This window comes from Henckelia pumila, chromosome 1 (genome assembly GCF_033568475.1).
Source record: "Henckelia pumila isolate YLH828 chromosome 1, ASM3356847v2, whole genome shotgun sequence".
NCBI classification, from domain to species: Eukaryota; Viridiplantae; Streptophyta; class Magnoliopsida; order Lamiales; family Gesneriaceae; genus Henckelia; species Henckelia pumila.
In genome coordinates, this window is record NC_133120.1 from 147,352,968 (window position 1) to 147,377,376 (window position 24,409).

At 37.8% G+C, this 24,409-nt stretch overlaps 1 protein-coding gene across 2 annotated transcripts; it reads left to right on the forward strand.

Moving 5' to 3' along the window:
• Positions 1-11,758: 11,758 nt before the first annotated feature.
• Positions 11,759-17,435, forward strand: LOC140892352 (mediator of RNA polymerase II transcription subunit 19a-like). Of its 2 annotated transcripts, XM_073301215.1 has the most exons (9): positions 11,759-11,984; positions 13,430-13,494; positions 14,161-14,238; positions 15,060-15,349; positions 15,594-15,821; positions 16,055-16,111; positions 16,229-16,322; positions 16,429-16,813; positions 16,900-17,435. In XM_073301215.1, exons 3-7 carry the CDS (start codon positions 14,208-14,210, stop codon positions 16,277-16,279), a joined length of 657 nt encoding a protein of 218 aa, XP_073157316.1. In that variant the 5' UTR covers positions 11,759-11,984; positions 13,430-13,494; positions 14,161-14,207; the 3' UTR covers positions 16,280-16,322; positions 16,429-16,813; positions 16,900-17,435. The 2 variants fall into 2 exon arrangements, with proteins under 2 accessions (XP_073157316.1, XP_073157308.1); XM_073301207.1 differs by lacking the exon at positions 16,429-16,813 and having other exon boundaries at positions 11,761-11,984; positions 16,229-16,369; positions 16,900-17,416.
• The last annotated feature ends 6,974 nt before the right edge of the window (positions 17,436-24,409 follow it).

Consider the following 24,409-nt stretch of genomic DNA (forward strand, 5'->3'; position numbering starts at 1 on the left):
TCGTTTACCGACTCTATGGGGGTCATCAGGTGTCGAGATTGGGTACAGTTACGACACATATAGGAGTCAATGCATTGTTGTCAAGGATTCACCACATACTTGCGAGTATGGATATCCTATGCGATCTGAGGAGATATTAGTGTGACAAATCTCTGGCCAGAGTACTTGATGTGATTTAAGAAATGGTTTCTTAGTAGCACATGCGATGTCACTAATTTGATCTTCAAGATGTATTGCATAGTTATCGAATCTTGAGCGACTCTCGATATACCAATGGTTGTTGATTCGATCGGGATATTTGGATGAAGGGACCGTACTGTACGCTAACCAAAATCTACTGGTTCTTGTAGGCACTATCAGTGATACCTAGGGAATCATGGGGCGATGTTGCTAGGCGCTTTACCATGATTCGTTGGGCAAGTCGGAAAGTGTTGTTCCGAGTCACAAGGAGTTGTGAGCCCACGGCTAGCTGTATCCCTGAACCATTGAGGGTCACACAGTGTAATGGAGTTTTAATCCCCGTTGAGATAGTTAAATTTAAAGAGTTAAATTTAATGAACTAAGGAGTTGGACTTCTTAAATAAGAGTAAGGGAGTAGGATTTCCTAAAATGACATAGGGATGGACATTTTTGGAAACCACTGAATTCGGATTCAGGAAAATTTATTTTGACTTTAAAATGTGCAGAAATGGTTTCTGTGCACATTGGTGAAATTGGTTCATCGATCGGAGTCACGATGAATTTTATATTAATTTCTGAACGTGCGGGCTTTGCTTGTCGGGCCCTAGCTTATGACTAATGGGCCCTAAGGTGTTAGTGGCCTGCATTATAAATAAGTTATTTCAGTACAGAAATTACACACAACAGGTCATAATTTTTGAGAGCAAAAATCGAAAACCCTAGTCTCTCTAAAAGAAATTTCGGCCGACCCCTCCCCCTCTGCCCGAGAAAATTCCGGTCTGTGATTTTGAATCGCGGTCAGGAATAACGAATCAGATTCGTGTAATCTCTTCGCAGAAAACTTCTGATAGATTTTCTAGTGCAATCTATCAGAGGGATTAAACCTCTGTTCGTGGACCTGATTGAAGGAGTTCATCGGTTCCAGGGAGAGACAACAAGAGCAGATAAAATCTGTTGGTGTCCATTAATCTCGTTGCGAGATTTAAGGTAAAATTTAATAATTGTTATTTGAATTTTACACACACAATAATTTAATCGTTGAATGGTTGATACCCACACCATGGAATTGTTCCATGATAAAAATTTTTAAACTTCCGCTGCACCGGGTATCAATCGTGATTGATCTGAGAGCCGCGTTTTCCAACAATTTCATCCTCATTACCTGCACCATTCAAGTATAGTGAGTCTAAAGACTCAGCGAGTATATGCAGTAAAAATCGTGAGATTTCAAATATCATTTAAACGTAACATAACATAACATAAACTCATCATTTGGTGACGAATTATGCGAAATTGTGGCAACCGTCATAATGGGCACATTCATCCTTTTCTTGTTGATCAACAAGCATATGGCACTAAGCCTCATAACATTCGTTCTTTGGAAAGGCCCTCTCCGGAGCTCATCCCGGAGCACCAGTCCCGTGTACTTATCTGTCTCATGAGCCATGTTTGGAAAGGCCCTCTCCGGAGCCCAAACCGGAGCACCAATCCCGTGTTTGCCACCACAAAGACACATAAGACATCAAAATCTTTTCATGCATTAACATATCATATCATGATTCATCTTAACATCATTCATCATATCATTTCATTCATTATGAAACATCATTGTTTCATCGTAAATTCCATCATAACTTTCATTTCGTGAACATAAAACTTTACTCCATTACTTCTGCATGTCATAGATGATAAAAATCATACTTTCATATTGAACATAGGTTTCATGAATGAAACTTAGACATTTACATGCATCACATAGCGTAATCGATCCACGTAAGTCGTTCTTGTCGTTCTTGACTTAAAATTTGAAACTTTTTGCATAGAAACTCTTAAATATATTTTATAAGCCTTTGAAGATCATAATCATGAATTTAGGACCCTAAAATAACATAAACAAATCATGAATTTCGAGTGAAAGGCGCGGCCGCTCAACTTCTAGGCGCGGGCGCGCCTGACCTGCGCAAATGGTTCATCTTGCTCGCTCCGAAACTCTATTTTTAAGTTAGAATTTGAAAACGTGGTAAACATGAAAGTTGTATCTCTGGATCTTGGCTTTCTAATGCCGAAAACCGCACCTCAATTGGAGTTTGCAGTAAAAAGGTATGCTCATTCTCCCCAAATGTGTCACTGCCGGGAAATCAAAACACTCTACACACTTTGGGGTGATTTTGACCAATCTTCCAAAATTATTTTGACAAAACTCAAAACATGAAAGTTGTAGATAAATAAGCTAGCTTTCAAATAGAATTGGCCTCATATCATTTGGATTACTACCCTAATTGTTATCCTCAAAATCATAACAAGTATAGGTAATCCGGTGCCACCAAACACAATTTCAACACTTCAAACTTCAAACATAAACTTCTTTTAATCAAAATCCTAACTACATAAATCATCAAAGCTCATTTTCTTGTAATTGAACATGGTTTAACTAACTTCAAAACATTAAAATCTTAAAAGAACATGAACCTCTTGAATCAACTCAAGTACTTGACAAGAACAACCTACGCTTCACGATCTCGTAAAATCATAACTTCATGCTCTTGAAATTCATGAAAATCATGCATAAATATCTCAACACACAACAATTCATATCAAAATACATAATAGCTTGAATGGGTTTCAAAATCTTTTAAATTTGTACTTTCCTTGAAATGAAGACGAAGTTGATTCGGATTCTTGGCAACGAGCTAACCACACCAAGAACGAGATTTGGAACTTTGGCTTGTGACTTTCTTGAAGAACCGTGAAGGTTCAATAAAGAAACAAGAAGGAGAAGATGATAGAATGGAGAGAAGGGGAAAGAATCGTGTAGAGGATAGGGAAGAAGAGAGAGTCAAGGGAACAAGGGGACATGGGAAGTAATGGGGTGGGGAACCGGGTAGATAGATAGGATAATGATCATTCAATACATAATGTGTGTTCATCTCTAAAATGCAGTCAGTCACCCGTCCCGACTCGTCTGATAAAAATACCATCCCCCGACTCATGCATCAAAAACATATCAATATTATACTTAAAACGTTCGTAAAAATACGCTCTATCATCTCATTCGTAGGTTAGCCTCGTCCCATGATTCCAAAATCAAACTCGACCTGAAACCATTAACTTAATCGAAAGCGTTAAACATAAAATAATTATATCATGAAACCATAATCATTAAATCATAACTTAAACAATTTATGGCATAAAATCATAAAAATTATTTTAAAATCATCGTAAGTGACTTTAGTGGATTTGGACCTTACAACTCTACCCTCCTTAAAAGAATTTTTTCCTCAAAATTCGACTCACCAAATAATTCTGGGTATCGGCTATGCATATCTTGTTCAGTCTCCCAAGTAGCCTCTTCCACTAATTGATTGCGCCATAAGACCTTTACCATCTTGATCTCTTTGTTTCTCAACTTCCGGACTTGTGTATCCAAAATTTGGATAGGTACCTCTTCATATGACAAGTCTGGCGTCCACTGAACTGGTTCATGACGAATGACATGTAAAGGATTTGAGATATACTTCCTCAACATCGAGACATGGAAGACGTCGTGTACTCCTTCTAGATTTGGAGGCAATGCTAATCGATAGGCTCTTTCTCCAATCTTGTCTAGGATCTCGAAAGGCCCTATATATCTCGGACTCAGCTTTCCTTTCTTCCCAAATCTCAAAACTCCTTTCCAAGGTGACACTTTCAAGAACGCATGATCACCTACCTGAAACTCCAAGTCTCTACGCCTCTTATCGGCGTAGCTTTTCTGTCGACTCTGTGCTGTCAACATTCTGTCCTTGACTTTTGCTATCATGTCGATTGTCTGTTGCACTATTTCTGGTCCCAATACAGCTCTTTCTCCCACTTCATCCCAATGCAATGGAGTCCTACACTTTCTCCCATACAAAGCCTCATAAGGAGTCATTCCAATAGTAGTTTGATAACTATTGTTATATGTGAACTCCACTAAAGGCAATTTCGATTCCCAATTTCCTCCGAAGTCAATCATGCAAGACCTAAGTAAATCCTCCAGTATCTGAATCACTCGCTCAGATTGTCCATATGTTTGTGGATGAAAAGCTGTACTGAAGGCTAACTTTGTCCCCAATCCATGATGTAGACTCTTCCAAAAGTTTGATGTGAACCTGGGATCCCTGTCAGAGACTATCCTTGCTGGAACTCCATGCAATCTAACTACCTCTCGAATATACAACTCTGCATATTGATTCATCGAGAAGTTGTTTCTAACTGGTAAAAAGTGAGCTGACTTCGTCAACCTATCAACTATTATCCATATTGAATTCATTCTTCGTTGTGTAATTGGCAGTCCAATCACAAAGTCCATGGTGACATCTTCCCATTTCCAAGTGGGAATGTGTAATGGTTTCAGAAGTCCTACTGGCCTTTGATGTTCAACTTTGACCTGTTGACATGTCAAACATTCGCTAACAAACTTAAGGATGTCTTTCTTCATACCTGGCCACCAGTATAGCATCTGTAAATCCTTGAACATCTATGTACTCCCTGGATGAATAGAATATGGTACAGTGTGAGCCTCAGTCATCACATCTTCCCTCAGTAAATCTACTGCTGGTACCCACTTTCGCCCTTTGTGATGCACGATCCCATCCTTCACTGTATACAATGCACCCCCTTTAGCTTCATCTTTAAGTTTCCAAGTTAATAATTGCTGGTCTGAAGCCTGACCCGTTCGAATCTTGTCGAGCAAACTTGGAACCATTGTTAAGGCTGATAGGGCACAAACTTCCATCGGCTCAACTACTTCCAATCTGAGTCGTTCAAAATCTGCAATCAACTCTTGTTGAGTTGTCATTCTGTTCAAGGTTGCAAATTTACGACTCAAAGCATCTGCTACTACATTAGCTTTACCCGGATGGTAGCTAATATTACAGTCATAATCTTTCACCAATTCGAGCCATCTTCTCTGCCTCATGTTCAACTCCTTCTGGGTGAAGAAATACTTCAAACTCTTATGATCAGTGAAAATCTGACACTTCTCACCATAAAGGTAATGTCTCCACAGTTTGAGTGCGAAGACAACTGTTGCCAATTCAAGGTCATGGGTAGGGTAATTCTTTTCATGAATCTTCAACTTTCGTGAAGCATATGCTATCACCTTTCCATCTTGCATCAAGACAGCCCCTAATCCACTCTTGGAAGCATCTGTATAAATTACGAATCGACATGTTCCTTCTGGTATGGCTAGTACTGGTGCTGTCATCAACTTTTTCTTTAACACTAAAAAGCTTTTCTCACACTGATTAGACCATTCAAACTTCACACTTTTGCGAGTTAATGACGTTAGTGGCAGCGCTATCTTGGAGAAATCCTGAATGAATCTCCTATAGTAACCCGCTAATCCCAAGAAACTCCGTATCTCTGTAGCATTCTTTGGAGTAACCCAATTTTTAATTGCTTCTATCTTTGCTGGATCAACCTCTATTCCCTTAGCCGAAACTATGTGACCCAAAAATGCAATATGTTCCAACCAAAATTCACACTTACTGAACTTAGCAAACAATTGTTTTTCTTTCAGAATCTGCAAGACTGTAGTTAGATGCTGATGATGCTCATCTGAACTACGAGAGTATATCAGTATGTCATCTATGAATACTATGACAAACTGATCTAAGAAAGGTTGAAACACTCTGTTCATAAGATCCATGAATACTGCCGGTGCATTGGTAACTCCAAATGGCATGACTAAAAACTCGTAGTGGCCATAACGAGTCCTGAAAGCCGTCTTATGAATATCTTCATCTTTCACCTTCAATTGGTGATAACCTGATCTCAAATCGATCTTGGAGAATACTACTGCCCCTTGTAACTGATCAAACAAATCATCAATCCTTGGCAGTGGATATTTGTTCTTCACTGTTACTCGATTCAGCTCTCTATAATCGATGCACAGTCTCATAGACCCATCTTTCTTCTTGACAAACAATACCGGTGCACCCCAAGGCGATATACTTGGTCTAATAAAGCCTTTATTGAGTAGCTCTTGTAGTTGCTCCTTCAATTCTTTCATTTCAGTCGGTGCTAATCTGTATGGTGCTTTGGAAGCTGGTTGGGTTCCGAGCATTAATTCAATCCCAAATTCTACCTCCCTAGCTGGAGGTAATCCTGCAATATCATCAGAAAATACTTCTGGAAAATCTCTCACTACCTCGACGTCTTCAAGTTTCGGTCGAGGTAATTCTTGGTCGCAAGTGACACTTGCGAGGAAACCTTCACATCCTTTATTCAACAGTTGTCATGCCTTACCTACTGAAATTAAAAGAGATGAATTATTTTTCGGTGTGGCATGGAATAGAAACGTTTCTCCATCCTTAGTTTTCAAGGAAACCGTCCTTCATTTACAGTCTATTGTAGCCTCGTAACAAGACAACCAATCCATACCAAATATCACGTCAAAGTCCGACATTTTGAGGATAATAAGATCAGCATACAACTCATGACCTTGCATTTGTATACTGCATCCTCTGATAATCAAATCACTACTCAATTCTTCCCCTGAAGGCAAAGATATACTAAACCCCGAAATTGACTTATCCGGTACCAAACCAGATTTATTAACAAATTCAACAGATATGAATGAATATGTAGCTCCAGTATCAATTAAGATATGAGCAGGAATACTGGAAACATTAATCATACCTGTGACGATGGCTGAGTTTGTGTCCACTTGCTCATGAGTCATGGCAAACACTCGGCCTTTGGCCGGTCCTCTTTGTTGGGGACATTCCTTTGCAAAATGTCCTGGTTGTTTGCACAAGTAACATACACCAGTTCCCATCATACATTGGCCTGAATGAAGTTTTCCACATTTTTGACAAGTTGTTGGTGCATTTGCCGGTTTTGGTGCTGACAGAGCCAACTGTTTCTGCCCTTGAGGTTGAGGCTGTTGTTGTTGGTACGATCGGTGTTGGGGAGGGGCTTGGTACGACCTCTTTCTGTTAGAATTTCCTTGTTGGTCTCGACCCTGATAGTTAGATCTTTTTGCCTGTGACTCTTTGATAATATCATTTCTGTCCTTTTCGGACAGCATGGCCTGATCTACCGCTTCTTTGTAATTTTTCGCTCCACTTAGTCTAACATCCTTTCTGATGAATGCATTCAACCCTTCTGTAAAGTGTTTCTACTCTTTAGCAGGATCACCAGAAATCATCGGTACAAAGTATCTTCCCCTTTCAAACTTCTTTACATACTCCGCAATTGACATGTTTCCTTGACGGATCTCCAAAAACTCTCTAGCCAACCTGTTTCGGGTGCTCACCGTGAAATATTTGCCGTAGAACACATCCTTGAATCCATTCCAAGTAAGGGTGGTTAGGTTCAACGCTGCTTTGGCTCCATTCCACCAAACACGAGCATCATCACGGAACATATAGGTAGCACATCTCAATCTATCCGCATCCGTGATTTGCATGAATTCAAAAGCAGTCTCCATAGCTAGGAACCATTGTTCCGCAATCAAAGGATCAGTCTCTCCTTTGAACTCAGGTGGTCCCAACTCTAAGAACCTTTTGTGGATAGGGTTTTGATTAGCCGCAGGATGGTTATTTCCGGCATTAGCTGTCTGGGCTTGAAGCAACTGTTGGATTTGAGCTCCCTGAGCACGGCTTTGCTCTTGAAGCAGAGCAGTTAATCCCGCCAAAAACTAGTTGTTTTGATTGTTCTCACTATCTGGCCCGCAATCATTATGGTTGTTGTTAGCGGCCTTGGCATTGGCGTTGGTGTTATTTCCCCTACGTGATGCCATAGTCCTAAAGTCCAATATTATCCACACCGCTTAGTCACGATTCAATACATAAATATACTAAAACATGTAACATGCATACAATATCTCATCGCATTATCATACACATAATCAAATAAACATCATAACTTACAGACATGAAGACTGATCGTTGGAGTCGTGGCGAGTATGCATGAATGTTTCAAGAAAACCCAGAGCGAACTGCTCTGATACCAAACTGTAACGCCCTCAACCGATGAAGATATTACAAAACTAACATAACCTTACAATAACGCGGAAAAGAATTTTTTTTTTTGAAAGATGTATGCATACATCAAACCTTACTTAAAACATTTCAGAATAGTTTACAAACCAAATTCAAACCTTAAAATTTATAAAACTTGTTTACAACCTTAAAATACATCATAAAGTTGCAAATAGCTCAAGACATAGCATATCACACTCAACACATAACACACTCATGCATCGCCCGCCGGTCCGACTCCTTGCTCTTCTTCATGTCCGACATTAAACTCGTCGACATATGCATAAATGTCATCCTCATTACCTGCACCATTCAAGTATAGTGAGTCTAAAGACTCAGCGAGTATATGCAGTAAAAATCGTGAGATTTCAAATATCATTTAAACGTAACATAACATAACATAAACTCATCATTTGGTGACGAATTATGCGAAATTGTGGCAACCGTCATAATGGGAACATTCATCCTTTTCTTGTTGATCAACAAGCATATGGCACTAAGCCTCATAACATTCGTTCTTGGGAAAGGCCCTCTCCGGAGCTCATCCCGGAGCACCAGTCCCGTGTACTTATCTGTCTCATGAGCCATGTTTGGAAAGGCCCTCTCCGGAACCCAAACCGGAGCACCAATCCCGTGTTTGCCACCACAAAGACACATAAGACATCAAAATCTTTTCATGCATTAACATATCATATCATGATTCATCTTAACATCATTCATCATATCATTTCATTCATTATGAAACATCATTGTTTCATCGTAAATTCCGTCATAACTTTCATTTCATGAACATAAAACTTTACTCCATTACTTCATGCATGTCATAGATGATAAAAATCATACTTTCATATTGAACATAGGTTTCATGAATGAAACTTAGACATTTACATGCATCACATAGCGTAATCGATCCACGTAAGTCGTTCTTGTCGTTCTTGACTTAAAACTTGAAACTTTTTGCATAAAAACTCTTAAATATATTTTATAAGCCTTTGAAGATCATAATCATGAATTTAGGACCCTAAAATAACATAAACAAATCATGAATTTCGAGTGAAAGGCGCGGCCGCTCAACTTCTAGGCGCGGGTGCGCCTGACCTGCAAATGGTTCATCTTGCTCGCTCAGAAACTCTATTTTTAAGTTAGAATTTGAAACAGTGGTAAACATGAAAGTTGTAGCTCTGGATCTTGGCTTTCTAATGCCGAAAACCGCACCTCAATTGGAGTTTGCAGTAAAAAGGTATGCTCATTCTCCCCAAATGTGTCACTGCCGGGAAATCAAAACACTCTACACACTTTGGGGTGATTTTGACCAATCTTCCAAAATTATTTTGACAAAACTCAAAACATGAAAGTTGTAGATAAATAAGCTAGCTTTCAAATAGAATTGGCCTCATATCATTGGGATTACTACCCTAATTGTTATCCTCAAAATCTAACAAGTATAGGTAATCCGGTGCCACCAAACACAATTTCAACACTTCAAACTTCAAACATAAACTTCTTTTAATCAAAATCCTAACTACATAAATCATCAAAGCTCATTTTCTTGTAATTGAACATGGTTTAACTAACTTCAAAACATTAAAATCTTAAAAGAACATGAACCTCTTGAATCAACTCAAGTACTTGACAAGAACAACCTACGCTTCACGATCTCGTAAAATCATAACTTCATGCTCTTGAAATTCATGAAAATCATGCATAAATATCTCAACACACAACAATTCATATCAAAATACATAATAGCTTGAATGGGTTTCAAAATCTTTTAAATTTGTACTTGCCTTGAAATGAAGACGAAGTTGATTCGGATTCTTGGCAACGAGCTAACCACACCAAGAACGAGATTTGGAACTTTGGCTTGTGACTTTCTTGAAGAACCGTGAAGGTTCAATAAAGAAACAAGAAGGAGAAGATGATAGAATGGAGAGAAGGGGAAAGAATCGTGTAGAGGATAGGGAAGAAGACAGAGTCAAGGGAACAAGGGGACATGAGAAGTAATGGGGTGGGGAACCGAGTAGATAGATAGGATAATGATCATTCAATACATAATGTGTGTTCATCTCTAAAATGCAGTCAGTCACCCGTCCCGACTCGTCTGATAAAAATACCATCCCCCGACTCATGCATAAAAAACATATCAATATTATACTTAAAACGTTTGTAAAAATACGCTCTATCATCTCGTTCGTAGGTTAGCCTCGTCCCATGATTCCAAAATCAAACTCGACCTGAAACCATTAACTTAATCGAAAGCGTTAAACATAAAATAATTATTTCATGAAACCATAATCATTAAATCATAACTTGAACAATTTATGGCATAAAATCATAAAAATTATTTTAAAATCATCGTAAGTGAGTTTAGTGGATTTGGACCTTACAGAATACATAGTGGCATCGCATGTGTAACTAAGAAACCACTTTACCCTAATGCACATTTCATACTCTGGCCAGAGACTCCATGCACTATTATATCATAAGATCACATATGATATCCACACCCGTAGGTGAGCGATGAATTCCCGACTACAATGCACTAGCTCCTACATGTTTCGCAACTATACCCAATCTCGCCACCTGATGACCCTCTTTGAGTTGGTAAACGAGTCAAAACACAATCCTAGCATGTAGAGCCTCAGTGTTGTCTCGGGTCGTAAGGACTAATGGTGTACAACAATAACCACAGACTTATCCACTCGATGAATGATAACCATTTAGAAAGTACGAGGGAGGGTAGTTCAGTGAACTCATCGTATGAGCACCAATCTGTATGATAGAACATCTATATGTCCATATCAATGAAACGTGGTACACAACATCACAGATTCTAGTCTCGAGCTCGAGCGATCCTTATCCTTATTTTGGATGACCTAATCGACTAGGAACTTGATTTAGAATATACAGTAATTAAAATATGTGTTTCATGATTGTCATCATATGTAACCTCATATTTATTTACTATAGTATATTCAAGGTATTTATCTATGCAGCTTGCATGGTTATGCAGATAAATTAAATTCCGAATTGAATAAAAGATTAATTATATTAATATAAAATATTGTTTATTACACTTGAGTCAATAAAATGTCTAGCCAATGGTTGGCTTGCAAGACATCTACTCTAACAAGTCATACTCAAACTGTTTTTGAATGAATTAGATAACGACAAAATATGAAAATTGTTTATAAATTTGTTCAATGATTTTTTAATGCGTGTAAAAAAAAAACAAATAAATCGATATATTTACATTAATGGATGGATGTAGTATATGATAATGATAACAATAGATAATAAAATCCTTGAAATCATTATATTTAATATATGTGTATATATATATAATGTATAATGTAAATGTGGAAGAGGTTTTTTGTGAAACAATGTATATTTATGACATGAGTTGACCAGTTTTATATTTACAAAATTTATATTATTAATATAAAAATATTTTTTATAATTCAATTCAAATTAAATAAAAATCCGTCCCACAATAACAAAATTGCATATAGTTTTGGTCAAATCCCAATTCCTGAAAAAGAAATAAATTGACTTGAGGCAGCTCCAGCCGTTAAGTTGGCACCACGTGTTCTTTTGTACAAGAACCCCAGCTGCGACTGCCCCCCACCCCACCCTTCTTCTCCAACTCCCGACTAGATCCCGTCCCAATTTCCCCACCAATCACTTGCGAAATCCCACGTTTTACCTCAGACTTCACCTGAATTTCCTTCGCTGGGGCGGTGATCGTCGGATTCTTATTCCAACTACTCCAATTCTTATTTCTGTTTGACCCAGGTAACCGGGGGTTACTCGTTTCTTGATTCGTTGAAGATTGGTTCTGTTGGATTTGTGGTTTCGTGGTTTTGGAGTGTAATCTTCCTGCACTGTTGGGCTTGTGTTGCATTTCTTGTTTCTTTGGTTTTTCCCTGTTTCGAATTAGGGTTTCGGTTCCTGGAGTTGGTTTTTTCTTTTGTTTATTAAAAAATGCCCGTAAGCCGGGTTTAGGCTCATCCTTACTTGTTTAATAAACAAATTGAACGAAAAATAGACTCGGTCAAGGACTACGCGAGGTGTGTTTCGGTTATGTTTAATTCTGTGATTAATAATCTCGTTTTGTTAACCATAGTTTTAAATCTTTTAGGTCTTCAATCGTGTTGTTTTAAAGTTGTACTAATGGGTAATGATGCTATTAAAGTGAAATTTTCTAAATTTGGTTTTGGATTTCTCCCCCAATTATTTAAATTGCATAAGGTGGAAGTGGAATCCGGCATGATATTTTAGTTAGGTTGTGGAAGTAGTTTAAATTGCTAATTGGTTGATTTATTGAATTAGTTTTGGGGATGGGTTACGTGGACGGTCAATGTATAGATGCTGTTGAAAGCTACAGATTTAAGTATAAATTTCATGGCTTCCATTTATTAAAATGAAAGCTCCGCAAGCATATCTTTTAGCAAATAAGTGCTATTTGACTATAAAGATCGTACTGCTGACCTGGATGAGCTTCAAACTTTGTATGAAGAATCAATAGTATGCTAGGTTATAAGGCGTCCATCCCAAAAGGCTTGCCTATTGGGTGGTGTGCCCACATGAGTTTATAAGCAACTCTTTATTAGTTTAGTATTTTAATGTGGGATATTGTAACATAGTACTGAAAAACAAGTCTTTAATGAACCATATTGCATAATATTTTGAGTAAATATATCCTACTAAATAATAGATATAGATAAGAGTAAAAAGTGGAAGAATTTGAATGAAAGTAGATAATTGTGTAATGAGAATAGTACTGGAAAGGTAATGAACTGGTTAAATCTTGGGGTAAAAGCATGGAATAGGTTGCATATCTATCCAATTTCCTACAGACATACAAATTTAGATGGGGAAACATGTTTTTGAATCGAAAAATTAGTAAACCTTATTGAATTTTAAACTTCAGGTTCTTTTTCTTTGCCACCGGCCCCTCTTTGCTGCTAAATCTGATTAAAGGGGAAGGAGAAAGTAAAACTGTACACCCCAACCCCACTAAAATGGCCATAGTGAAAGCCCATTTTTGTCTCAGCCAAATGTTTTAATCATTTGCATGCTGGTATCATGATGTGTTCTGAATTATAATTGTTTGTGATGGCTGCGCAGTAGCATTTCATGTTTCATGGTTGACTTCTTGATACATGCATAATATTTGAATGGGCTTTTTATGACCTGTGCTTTTACTGACAGATTCTTTCCATCTCTTTTATCTCAAGGTTGTAGGTGGTTCTTTAGTTGTGGTGCATGAGTAAGATCGAACAAGTACCCCTTAAGAGTTGAGGTATGTAAATAATTCTCTATGTCGCATGCGTACACACGCTTATGTAGTACTTTATTTGTCTAAATAATTAATAGGACCTCTCGCCTCTTCAAACTAAGTGAGAAAGATAAGATATGGAAACAACAGTGCTTGTGTTTTGTGCGAAGCACTTTTTCTCGACTTCTTAATCCTTTTACCACCATTTTTATGTTCACACCATTTGTTATAACCTTTTATTTTGGCTTTATAACCATTTGACTTTCTTTAATTCCACTCCCACTATTCTAACCAAATTTTCTAGGCCAATGACTTGTTCCACATGGCCAGGTTAATACTTTTTTCAATCTGTTGACCACCATCTTATTTTGTACCAGTGTTTAGCATTTTTAATATTGGGATCCATGAATTCAACTTTGATTATTCTTCTACTTTCACTTTTTGGACAGAGCTTCCGTTTCCCCCCCTTCTCATAGTTCTTTTAACTCGACATGGTTGTGAAGATTGTCTTTTTCAATCCAGTGTTAGTAGGGGAACTTAACATGGAACGGAAACTTGATTATATTGGTCTGTTTTAATGTTTCGTTCTTTGGTTTTCTTTGCTTTCACTACATTACTTTGTACAATTGCAAAAAACTTGAAATGCAATAAGATCTTGGAATTAACAGTTTTTTGTATTATTATTTCCAGTACATTCCCTGGCAGTAATGTGCTACTACCGTATAAGACGCTGATATATGGATCCTGATTTTAACAAGTTTGGAAGAGGTAAGACTTAAAGAATATACATGTTGGTATCACATGAGTTGGTTTGGAACTTTTTCTTGTTCATTCTCCTTGATTTCCTCTTTATGGGAAATCATTTCAAATAAATATAATTTGAATTTGTATTCATAGGTCAATTGAAATCGAGAGAAGTCTTTGTTGGAATGGTGCTTGTTGGATTGATAAACATATATTTGCCTTGAAGTTAATGTTTACTAGTTGAAGGCGATCTTATTGTCATTCCTATGATGCCAGTTTATCAAAATTCTTGCATTTCTTATTTTAAAATTAAAATTGAGACCCTATCCCATCACTTGCAGATAGATCCCATCATGTTGTAGAAGAATGGAATCTAGACACTGGCTTTTTCTATTCATGTAGAGCAAGCTTGTGAGTTGTGATAAATAATATGTTCGTTTGTAGGAAGCTTGTTTTTGAGAATGAGAGGTGGTATATGGAAGTCATGGTCATAAGACCCAAGCATTGGGGCCGGGAATTATTATTTCATTTACTTTCCAGCATGGAATCATTTTTAAGATAATAGAAGAAGTAACTCTGATACTGATTTACAATCAGAAAATGTGCCTTTTTTTTCTCTCTTTTTTCTCCCTGTTTCTAGAGTTTCAAGTGCTATCCAATGTCTTGAAAGGCTTAAGCCAAAGTTGCTTAGCTCACGTCATCTTTATAATGGTTTTAATTTCTTTTGAACGAGATGATTATCTACAGCAGTCTGGATTCTTCAGCAATATATTAGATTTCAAATTGTTTCAAATCATCAAGTTTTGATATTTTCAATTAACTTATGAACCTATTCATTGAATTAGGGCCTAGAGAACTTACAGGTGCTGTGGATCTTGTAAGTCATTACAAGTTGTTGCCACACTATGATTTCTTCTGCAAGAGGCCGCTTCCGGTGTCAATTTCAGAGAGTCACTATCTCCATAACGTTGTTGGAGATACAGAAATCAGGAAAGGGGAGGGGATGCAATTGGGCCAGCTTATTCAAGATGCATCTTCATCAAGGGATACTAAGACACGAATACAACCTTTTGACTTAGATATTCTTAGGGAAGCCTTTCTGCTAAGGGACACAACTCGTGTTGATCTTTCTTCTGTGAGTGCTTTTATTAGCATTGCTTCTATAAAATTTCATTGGACTGCTGACTGCTTGATTATGGTCCTTGGGCTTTTCTGACAATAATAAAAATTTGAGCTCATTAACTGTAACCTTATTATTTTACCTTATGGAAGTATGCATTTTGTGTTGGGAAAACTAATCTGGCTGTTTGTAATGTTCTGTAGTCTGATAAAGAAGCTCCTACTATTCCTGGTAAATCTAAAAATGTGATGTTCTGTAGTCTGATAAAGGTGCTCCTACTATTCCTGGTAAATCTAAAAATGAGTCTAAAGACAAGGAGAAGAAGCACAAAAAGCACAAGGACAAAGACAAGGAGAAAGATAAAGAGCACAAGAAGCATAAACATCGGCATAAAGATCGAAGTAAAGATAAAGACAAGGAGAAGAAGAAAGATAAAACTGCCCATCATGATTCTGGCAATGATCACTCAAAAAGACACCACGAGAAGGTTAGAAAACTGTTTTCTTTACTAGTTGCTTTGGGTTGTTCAAACAAAATTTTCTTGAGAAACTTGGCTGTAACGTGCATAATTTTTTTGGAGTGAGATTTTGTTTATTATTATGTGCCAGAAACCTTTGTTGAATTCTTTGCAGTTTACTGATCCAGGCCTTTCTAGTCTTCTTTTTTTGTTTCTTTGTGACCTTTAACTGATTACTGCCTGAATGCATGCTCTCATTTCAGAAGAGGAAGCAAGAAGGAGATGAAGAGAATGACATTCATAAGCACAAGAAGAGTAAGGTAACAAGAGGACAAATGGTCTGACCTCCTTTCTGTTGGTCGTTTTCTTCTCATGTAGCAGACTAAAAATCATTTCGGTTGTAGTTCGCCTTATATTTCTGGGTTGAAATTTTACAGCACAAGAGCTCAAAGATAGATGAAACAGGAGCTGTTAAAGCGGCAGGCTGAAAAAGTGGTGTATGGTCTTTTAGTTTTGTCATCAGATGTTGCAGTTGAGAATTTGTGCTATCTTTGCTTACCATATTGTAATTAACTGAGGTACAAAGTCACTTTATTAATTTTCCCATTGTGTTTTATCTTATTCATTGATGATACAGGGCTTCAGTTTAGGGGTCAAATTAGAGCTCGTATGGCCTCTTGCGTTGATTATATATGGTGTGGTTCAATTGGCTCTACTTGTCAATGTTTGCTAAATTGTGGAACCCACAGGGAACTCAGTTGCCCTGAAATTCTGCCATTTTCCTTGACAATGAAGAAATGTTTTCTGCTTTTGCAGATCCTTCGTCTGAAATGACTTAGATAAGCCTCGTGAAGTAATTTTATTGATTTGCTTACTCAATCTGATTATATAATATGGTACATAAGCCTCAGTAGTGCAGAAAGTAAATCTCCATCTACATATCTCTGGGTACATCTAGGGTGTATTTGTGACTCGCGCATTACTATAGAGAAGTTCATAATTTTAGGCATCATGACCACAGGGTACCGTTTATTTGTACTCCTAGTTAACCTCTCTCTGGTTCGAGCCTCTGGTTCTTAACTATGTTTGCATTTCTCTTTCTATGCAGAGCTTTATTTGGACCTACTAATGTTTACCAAGAAGGTGAATTCACTTGCTGAAGTTTACAAAATGTTGAAGACGATCTGTTCTGTATTTATCATCATGCAAGAGCTCTCATGTTCCTGTAACGATAATAGAAAGACATAGAATTCATTCTTTGGCTTTTAGGCATGCACTAGGAATCAAGATTAAGTAGTTTGAGATGTTCGTGTACGATTCTATGAAAGTGGAACTGCAGATAACACATACTTCGTGAAAGGGTATTATTTGTCTGATCTCACGTTTTAGGTCGGGGTTTGGTTAGAGAGAGTCTGGTATAATTGGGTGGGGTTTGACATGATATTGTAAATTTTGTAGATTGTGCTCTTCAGTAGTTGCTGATACTTACGTTTCCTTAGCATCTTTGTATTCGCATTGACGGTATGATAGCCAAGACTACTGCTAATTCTCCTTGCATAACCAATCTATAGTGTGAATTAGTGGCACAAACTGTTTGATTGCGTCATACCGTGTATTTTATTTGTCTTTGGACTTTGATGCCTGAGGAAACTCTCCATTCCAGATTCCCAGTGTTGAGAAAAATTATGTGCTTGTTTTTAGAGGTTTCTTTTGGGGTATTGAAAAAGGTTGAATTGTTGAAGCCCGACGAGGGATTTTTGTGATAGGCTCAGTTTGAACTCAAAAATTTAGAAAAGTTTGGTAGTAACAGAATAAAGTTTAAATACTCAAATAATTGGCTGTAAAAGTTTAATTGAAAATATGATTGTTTTGTATAATATTTTATAAAACAAGAGTCCCATTATTATGGGATGATTTTGAATCTTAGCACTGATCAAATTTTTATTTTTTTATTTTTTTATTTTTTTGGAAAGAAAGTGTTTACTGATGTAGAAAATTAATCGGTGGACAAGACATTTCTATAAATTTTTTACGTTTTTGCTGAAAAATTTGAATTTGGTCACGGTGTCAAATGGAGTAGATGAAGACTTGTGGTCGAAGGCACAATTTATTTAAGATTGTGTTATGGGTATAATAATATTTATACAAAAATTCTTATGTCACAAAAAAATCAATACAAAAATTTTATTTATCAGAATCTCATGATAAAATCAATACAAAATTTTACGATATAATAGATGTAAATATTGTTATCGAAAAGAGTAATATTCATTTTGGTACATGAACTACTGATAAAATATCAAATTAGTACATGGAATTTTGTAAATATAAAATTGGTATATGATCAAATTAAAAAATCAAGTTTACCCGCTATTAAGTCCAATTAATATTAATAAAATTTGATTAGTACATAATTTAATTTCAAGGTTATTTATTTATTAATTTTAAAAATACCATATTTATTTCAAATTATATCATGAAAATATTGACAACTCAAATTATACAACAACGAATACTGTAATATATTGATGAAAATATAATAAAATAAATATATGTCAACCGAGCTCGTTGATCTTGTTTTTAAACTGTTGAAGCAAAAATATCACCATTTTAGTTTTTCGAAGCTCGCAAAAATTCTACTCGCATTCGGAGGACCACTCGAAATCAACACCCTTGCGGGTAAGCTGCGTCAACGGTCGAGCTAGCTGAGAGAAGTTCAAAATGAAGCGACGATAATATCCCGCTAGACCCAGAAAACTACGGATCTCAGCAACCATCGTCGGACGTGACCAATTAAGCACAACCTCAATCTTGTTCGGATCTACAGAAATCCCCTCCCTGGATATGATATGGCCAAGAAAGACCACTCGATCCATCCAGAACTCACACTTGCTCAGTTTGGCGTACAACTGCTCATCCGAAGAGTCTGTAGTACCAACCGCAAGTGAGAAACATGCTCGTCCGCATTGCGCGAATACACCAGGATGTCGTCAATGAAGACCACGACAAATTTATCCAAATACTCCCTGAAAACACGGTTCATCAGATCCATAAATATAGTCGGCGCATTAGTCAATCCAAATGGCATCACTAGAAACTCGTAATGCCCATAGCGAGTATGGAATGCAGTCTTGGCTACGTCCTGATCTCGGACTCTCATCTGATGATACCCAGACCTCAAGTCAATCTTGGAGTAAACTGAAGTACCCTGCAGCTGATCAAACAAGTCATCAATACGAGGCAAAGGATACTTGTTCTTCACAGTAACTCGATTCAGCTGCCGATAGTCAATGCACAACCGCATAGACCCATCTGCAAGAATCGACGTACGCTGAAACGATCCTCATCACGACGACGATGATGACGTTCCCGACGACGCTCATGATCATCATCTCCCCAGCGTCCACCTCCACTACCATGGCTACTCTGGTCATCGTAGTTCGCCATCTACAAAAGTTCCTCACGGTTACCTTATGCAGAATCTAAATCCCAAGAATACTATGCATGCTCTGATACCATAAATGTAGTGACCCTTACCGAGATCACTTACTAAACAGAACTACTACGTCTAGTGCAATGCAATTAACTTAATAAAATAGTAATCAAAATTAAACTGCGGAAACCAAAAACAATATACAATCCCAAGGAAAGGAATCTGTAAATACCCAAATAGTTATAAAAACAAATCGAACAGCTGTATCAATCCAATACATAAGAATAAACCTAGACGAAGCTCCTGCTGGCCAACCACTGACTAGCCCCTCTTGGATCCACCCGCCTCATCCAATCGCAAACCTGCCCCATGAAATAGGGTGTCCAAAAACACAGAGTACGAGACGTGAGCATAAAACGCTCAGCACGAGAGTATGAGTATACATGAATGCAAGTGAACCGCCTACTGACTAGAGGTCAAGAATAGATAACAGAGACAGACCGGGCCCTGGTATGTAGCATGTTGTGCCGTCGCTTCAGGAGGTGGCTCACATACCGAAATATTAGCGGATACGCCGGACCCAAATCGATGGAAGTCCATCCATTAACAGGATAGGGTAGAACCCTACTAGCAGACATCTCAAAGGAGATAGTACAAGATGCAAATGTATGCAGCATATAATCATGACATATAAATCATGCAGTCACATAATACATGCATACTCAGTCAGGATATCTCGAACAGTACTTTCGTACATCATATACTAGGCAAGTGCTATCAGCTCTAGGTCCACGCCTATAATCCGCACTACACTGCCAAATGATACTAATATCATTATAGTGCTCTAAAAGCCTTAACTAAGCTATTGCATACTCCTAAATATTTTTAGGAAGCAAAAGCTATAACTTCGTCCGTTGTTAGCCCTTTGCTGTCGTTGCCTCAAAACTAGGCCACAGCTCCCCTGCGACGCCTGGATCGCTACGCCACTTCCGGATTCCCCACGGGACACCTAGAATGCCCTAGATCTAAGCTAGAAGACCAAGGAATCGAGAGAGAAGAGGTGAATGGTGCGACTGAAAGTGAAACTCGGCCCTCCTATTTATAGACGGAGTTCGGGCCGTCCGAACTCCACTTCGGGCCCTGCGAACACAATCGGACCGTCCGATCTTGACTTCGGGTCGTCCGAACCCAAAAATACGTCATTGCTTACGTCAGCACAATGACGTCATCCACGACGTCTGTCGGCAGAACAATCGGAGCGTCCGAACTTGCCTTCGGATCGTCCTATCCCGTTCGGAGCCTCCGATCCTCCACTTCGGATCGTCTGGACTCGAGTTTAAAAAATGCGATTAGTTCCTTAATCTCTTTAATTGGTTACGGGCTACTACAATTCCTGTAATCTAAAATTAAAATCTGAGTCTTGAATCGACTACTTGTTACATAATTTTTCTGGTATCTACGTGTGTCCTTGATCGAGCTTTTCCCATATTGAATTTAATCCAAAATTTCTGCTGCGTTTTCAATTGAATTTTATTTTCAATTTAATTTCTTTGAGTTAAAAATCTGAATTTTCATCATTTTTATTGATTAGTCTAGATTTATTAGGAATAATCATATTATGATACTCATACATATACAGTCCCTGTGGGTTCGACATATGATTTTTATTCATTATCTATAACTTGACCTGGTGCACTTGCCACTAGATTTTTATCACACCGATTTAAGCGGTCAATACGTTTGAGGGGATTGGTTGTTGTAGTAACCCGAATTTCATTTTACGAGCTTAAATGGTTAAACTTGGTCAAAGGATTTTAATATGATTAATCGGACCAAGAAATCAACTCCAAGATGTCAGAAAATGGTCTAAGAGTCAAAGTTGTCACGGATATTTCGGAAGGTCCGAACGTGAACCATGGGAGAACTTCACGTTCGGACCTTCCGAACGTGAGATCGGAACTTCCGAAGAGTTAGGCCATGCACACTAGTAATGTGTCGCCAGAGTTTTGACATGTAATCACACGCATGAGATCAGAACGTCCGAAGGTGTAGATCGAAGATTCCGAACAAGGCAGTTTGGCACGTGGAAGACAGGCAAATATCAGAGCTTCCGATCACTTGCTTATAAATAGGCCGAGAAATCTCACAATTTAATGTGTTTAAGGTGTTGACCTGATTCAGTGTTTATTTCTTAGGGTTTTAGTCTTCTTCTCGAGGGCCGGACGATAACATGGTGTTATAGGGCTTGTAGCGGAGCTGTGATTGGGTCAGAGCCTTTGATATCAGTGGGCTGACGACGGATGCAGGTATAGTCCGAGATCCCTATTATTACTATGAAGTATTTACTAGCTTAGTGATAACTGCATTTTGTGTGCATTATTTTATGTTATTTTTATGTCTATTTTGCATGCATTCGTATTGTCTCGTTGTGTTTTTGTGTGTTTTTATGTGATTTATTGCATATGTGTGAATTTCACTCTCCGGATTGATTTTTGTAGGAATTTGCGAAGAAATCATGATTTTGGGGCAAGAGAAGAGCCAAAAGAATGAATTACAAAGCAAAAATAGTAAAAATATTATTTTTGATATTAGATTTATACTAATCCGATCTTCACCGTTCAAAATAAATTTTAAGATGTTTTGAAGCTGCTTTCCGAATTTTAGCTCGATCCGATGGCTAGAACTTGTATATTATTTTTTCAAGAAAACTGCACACTAGGAAGAAAATCAGGCGCCTAGGCGTCGGTGATGCGTCTGTGAAAAATTAATTCATGGGGCAAAAATTTGCTCGCTCGAGCGCAACTTGCGCTCGAGCGAAATATCGCGAATCAGAAAAAATTAAACATTTCGGAAAATAAAACTCACAACTTTTCGGACTTTATTTCTTGGGCTTTCAAAGACATATAAATAGGAACTCAGAACGTGATTGAGGGATGTAGAGATTCACGCAGACAACACGTGAGGCGGCTAGGGCGGAGGCTTGGAGATTGAAGAACGCTCCATTCGAGTTCTTCTTCCTTTCTTCTTCAGATTTTTAAACTGTTGTTGAATACTGTTTTTGTTATTTGAGTAGTTTTTCTTCAACCTAGACCATGAGATTGGATTGAACAGATTATTGTCGAACATGTGAATTTTTATTTGGTATTTTCATATTTTTATTAAAATTATTGATTTTTGGATTTATATTTTATCTTGTGAATAATTTGGCCAATTTTTTACTTGTATGTTAATTGATTCTGAGTCGACAGATTAGGAATTAATTTTGATCACTTCAATAATTGACATATGGTTAAACCGACTAGAAATAGTATTCGGTTTCAGTATGTGGCTTTAGGTGAAAACTGAATTCTCATAGTTTCTAATGCATTTGAGTTTGATTAGAATTATGAAAATTAATCCGTCATAATTTGAATAGTTTTAACAAATTATAGAAATATAATGTTAAACAGATTAGGAGAATTCGCCGTGATTTAGATTAAAATTGGATCTTAGATTTTGCCATTTGTTTGCATGGTTTGGTCGGTACCTTCGTGTATCTTGGTTGTCTCATTTTAATTAAATTTATTTTTCAGCAATTTTAATTCTTTTTTTTTAGTAATTGAATTTTTATTTAATTCATCGCATCTTTTTTTTTTATTATTGTGTCTAAATTAAGCTAAATAATTAAATCTTGAGAATGAACTACAGTCTCTATGAGATCGATACTTGGACTCATTATCCACTTACTATTATTTGACCTAGTGCACTTGCTAGTTCCAACCGAATTAAGTCGGTCACTTAGTTAAGACTTTTAGATCAGTATTAGTGTTGTATGATTATCTTGACTTGTAGTGATGGACTGTAGATGCCTGTACATCTAGGAAAATTATTGAGGTACGTAAGTATTGACTGAGATTTTCAGTGAGTATGCATGCTTATATGTTGCATTTTTATGTGTCATGATCCATGTTTTACTGCTTTGATATATTATGTTGCAAGTGCAAATATCATGTTGAGCTTGATTCTCCTTTGAGATAGCTTTCCTAGTAGGGTCGCTAAGCCCTTGTTTTGGATGGTTAGATACTAAGAGTCACAGTGGCCGACAGGTCGTGCGGACTCTAGTGTTCTTAGACATTTTATATCCACGTTTGGTTTGGAGTGAGGGAGTTACCTAGTGGTTTGAGTCCCCGATGGTACTACTCACACTTTGGCGCCAGTCTGAGCAGGATTTGATCACTATACCAAGTTACCCAGTCATTCATTTTGCATGCATCATGTCAGTATGTTTTCTCATTCCATCCGGGCTTGGAATGTGAATGAAATTCTATTCACTATTTCATAACTAAGTTTGCGGATTTCATGGGATTGTAGTTCCATCCGAGCTATAGACGAGGGGATTGAAATTCAAATCCTATCTAGTTGTGGCTAAGTATGCGAGTAATTATTGGGAATTTTAATAAATGTCGGGTGCAAAATATGATGGTGCATAATTATATCTCAAGAGAGTTGTTTTGTGTTGATGGATTGTTGAGAGGAGAGTTCTTGATTGTGAAACTTGTTGTAGTAACCCGTATCCAGAATTAGCGATTAAGGAGTATATTAATTGTGTAATCATATTTAGATTAATTAAAACATGATTAAGAAAATTCCAAATGGGTTAACGGAGTCCAAAAATGGATTCAGGACACTCGAAAATAGCCGGAAAGGTCCCGAAGATTCGGAGGGTTTGGAAGCTCCGAACCAAGTTAGGAGGCTCGAACTGGATCGGAGGATCCAAACTCAGGATCGGAGACTCCGAAGTGGATCGGAAGCTCTGTCGATAATATCGGAAATTCCGATCGGGATCAGGGCACACGTCATCGCTTACGTTAGCAAGGTGATGTCATGGCTGACGTAATATTGGGCGATCGAACGCTCCGAAGACGGGATCGGAGGTTCCGATCGTGTTCGGACGTTCCGAATCGGGTTCGGAGGCTCCGAACTCCGTCTATAAATAGGGGGCCGAGATTTCATTTCAAAGTGCACCTTTCCCTCTCTTTTCTCTGATTCCTAAGCCTTCTAACTCAGATCTAGGGAGTTCTAGGAATCCTATTGGGAATTCGGAAGTGGCATAGCGATCCCGACGTCGAGGCGAAGATGCGCCTAAGTTTTGAGGCTATTGTCATCAGCGGGCTGACGATGGACACAGGTATAACTATGGTCTCCT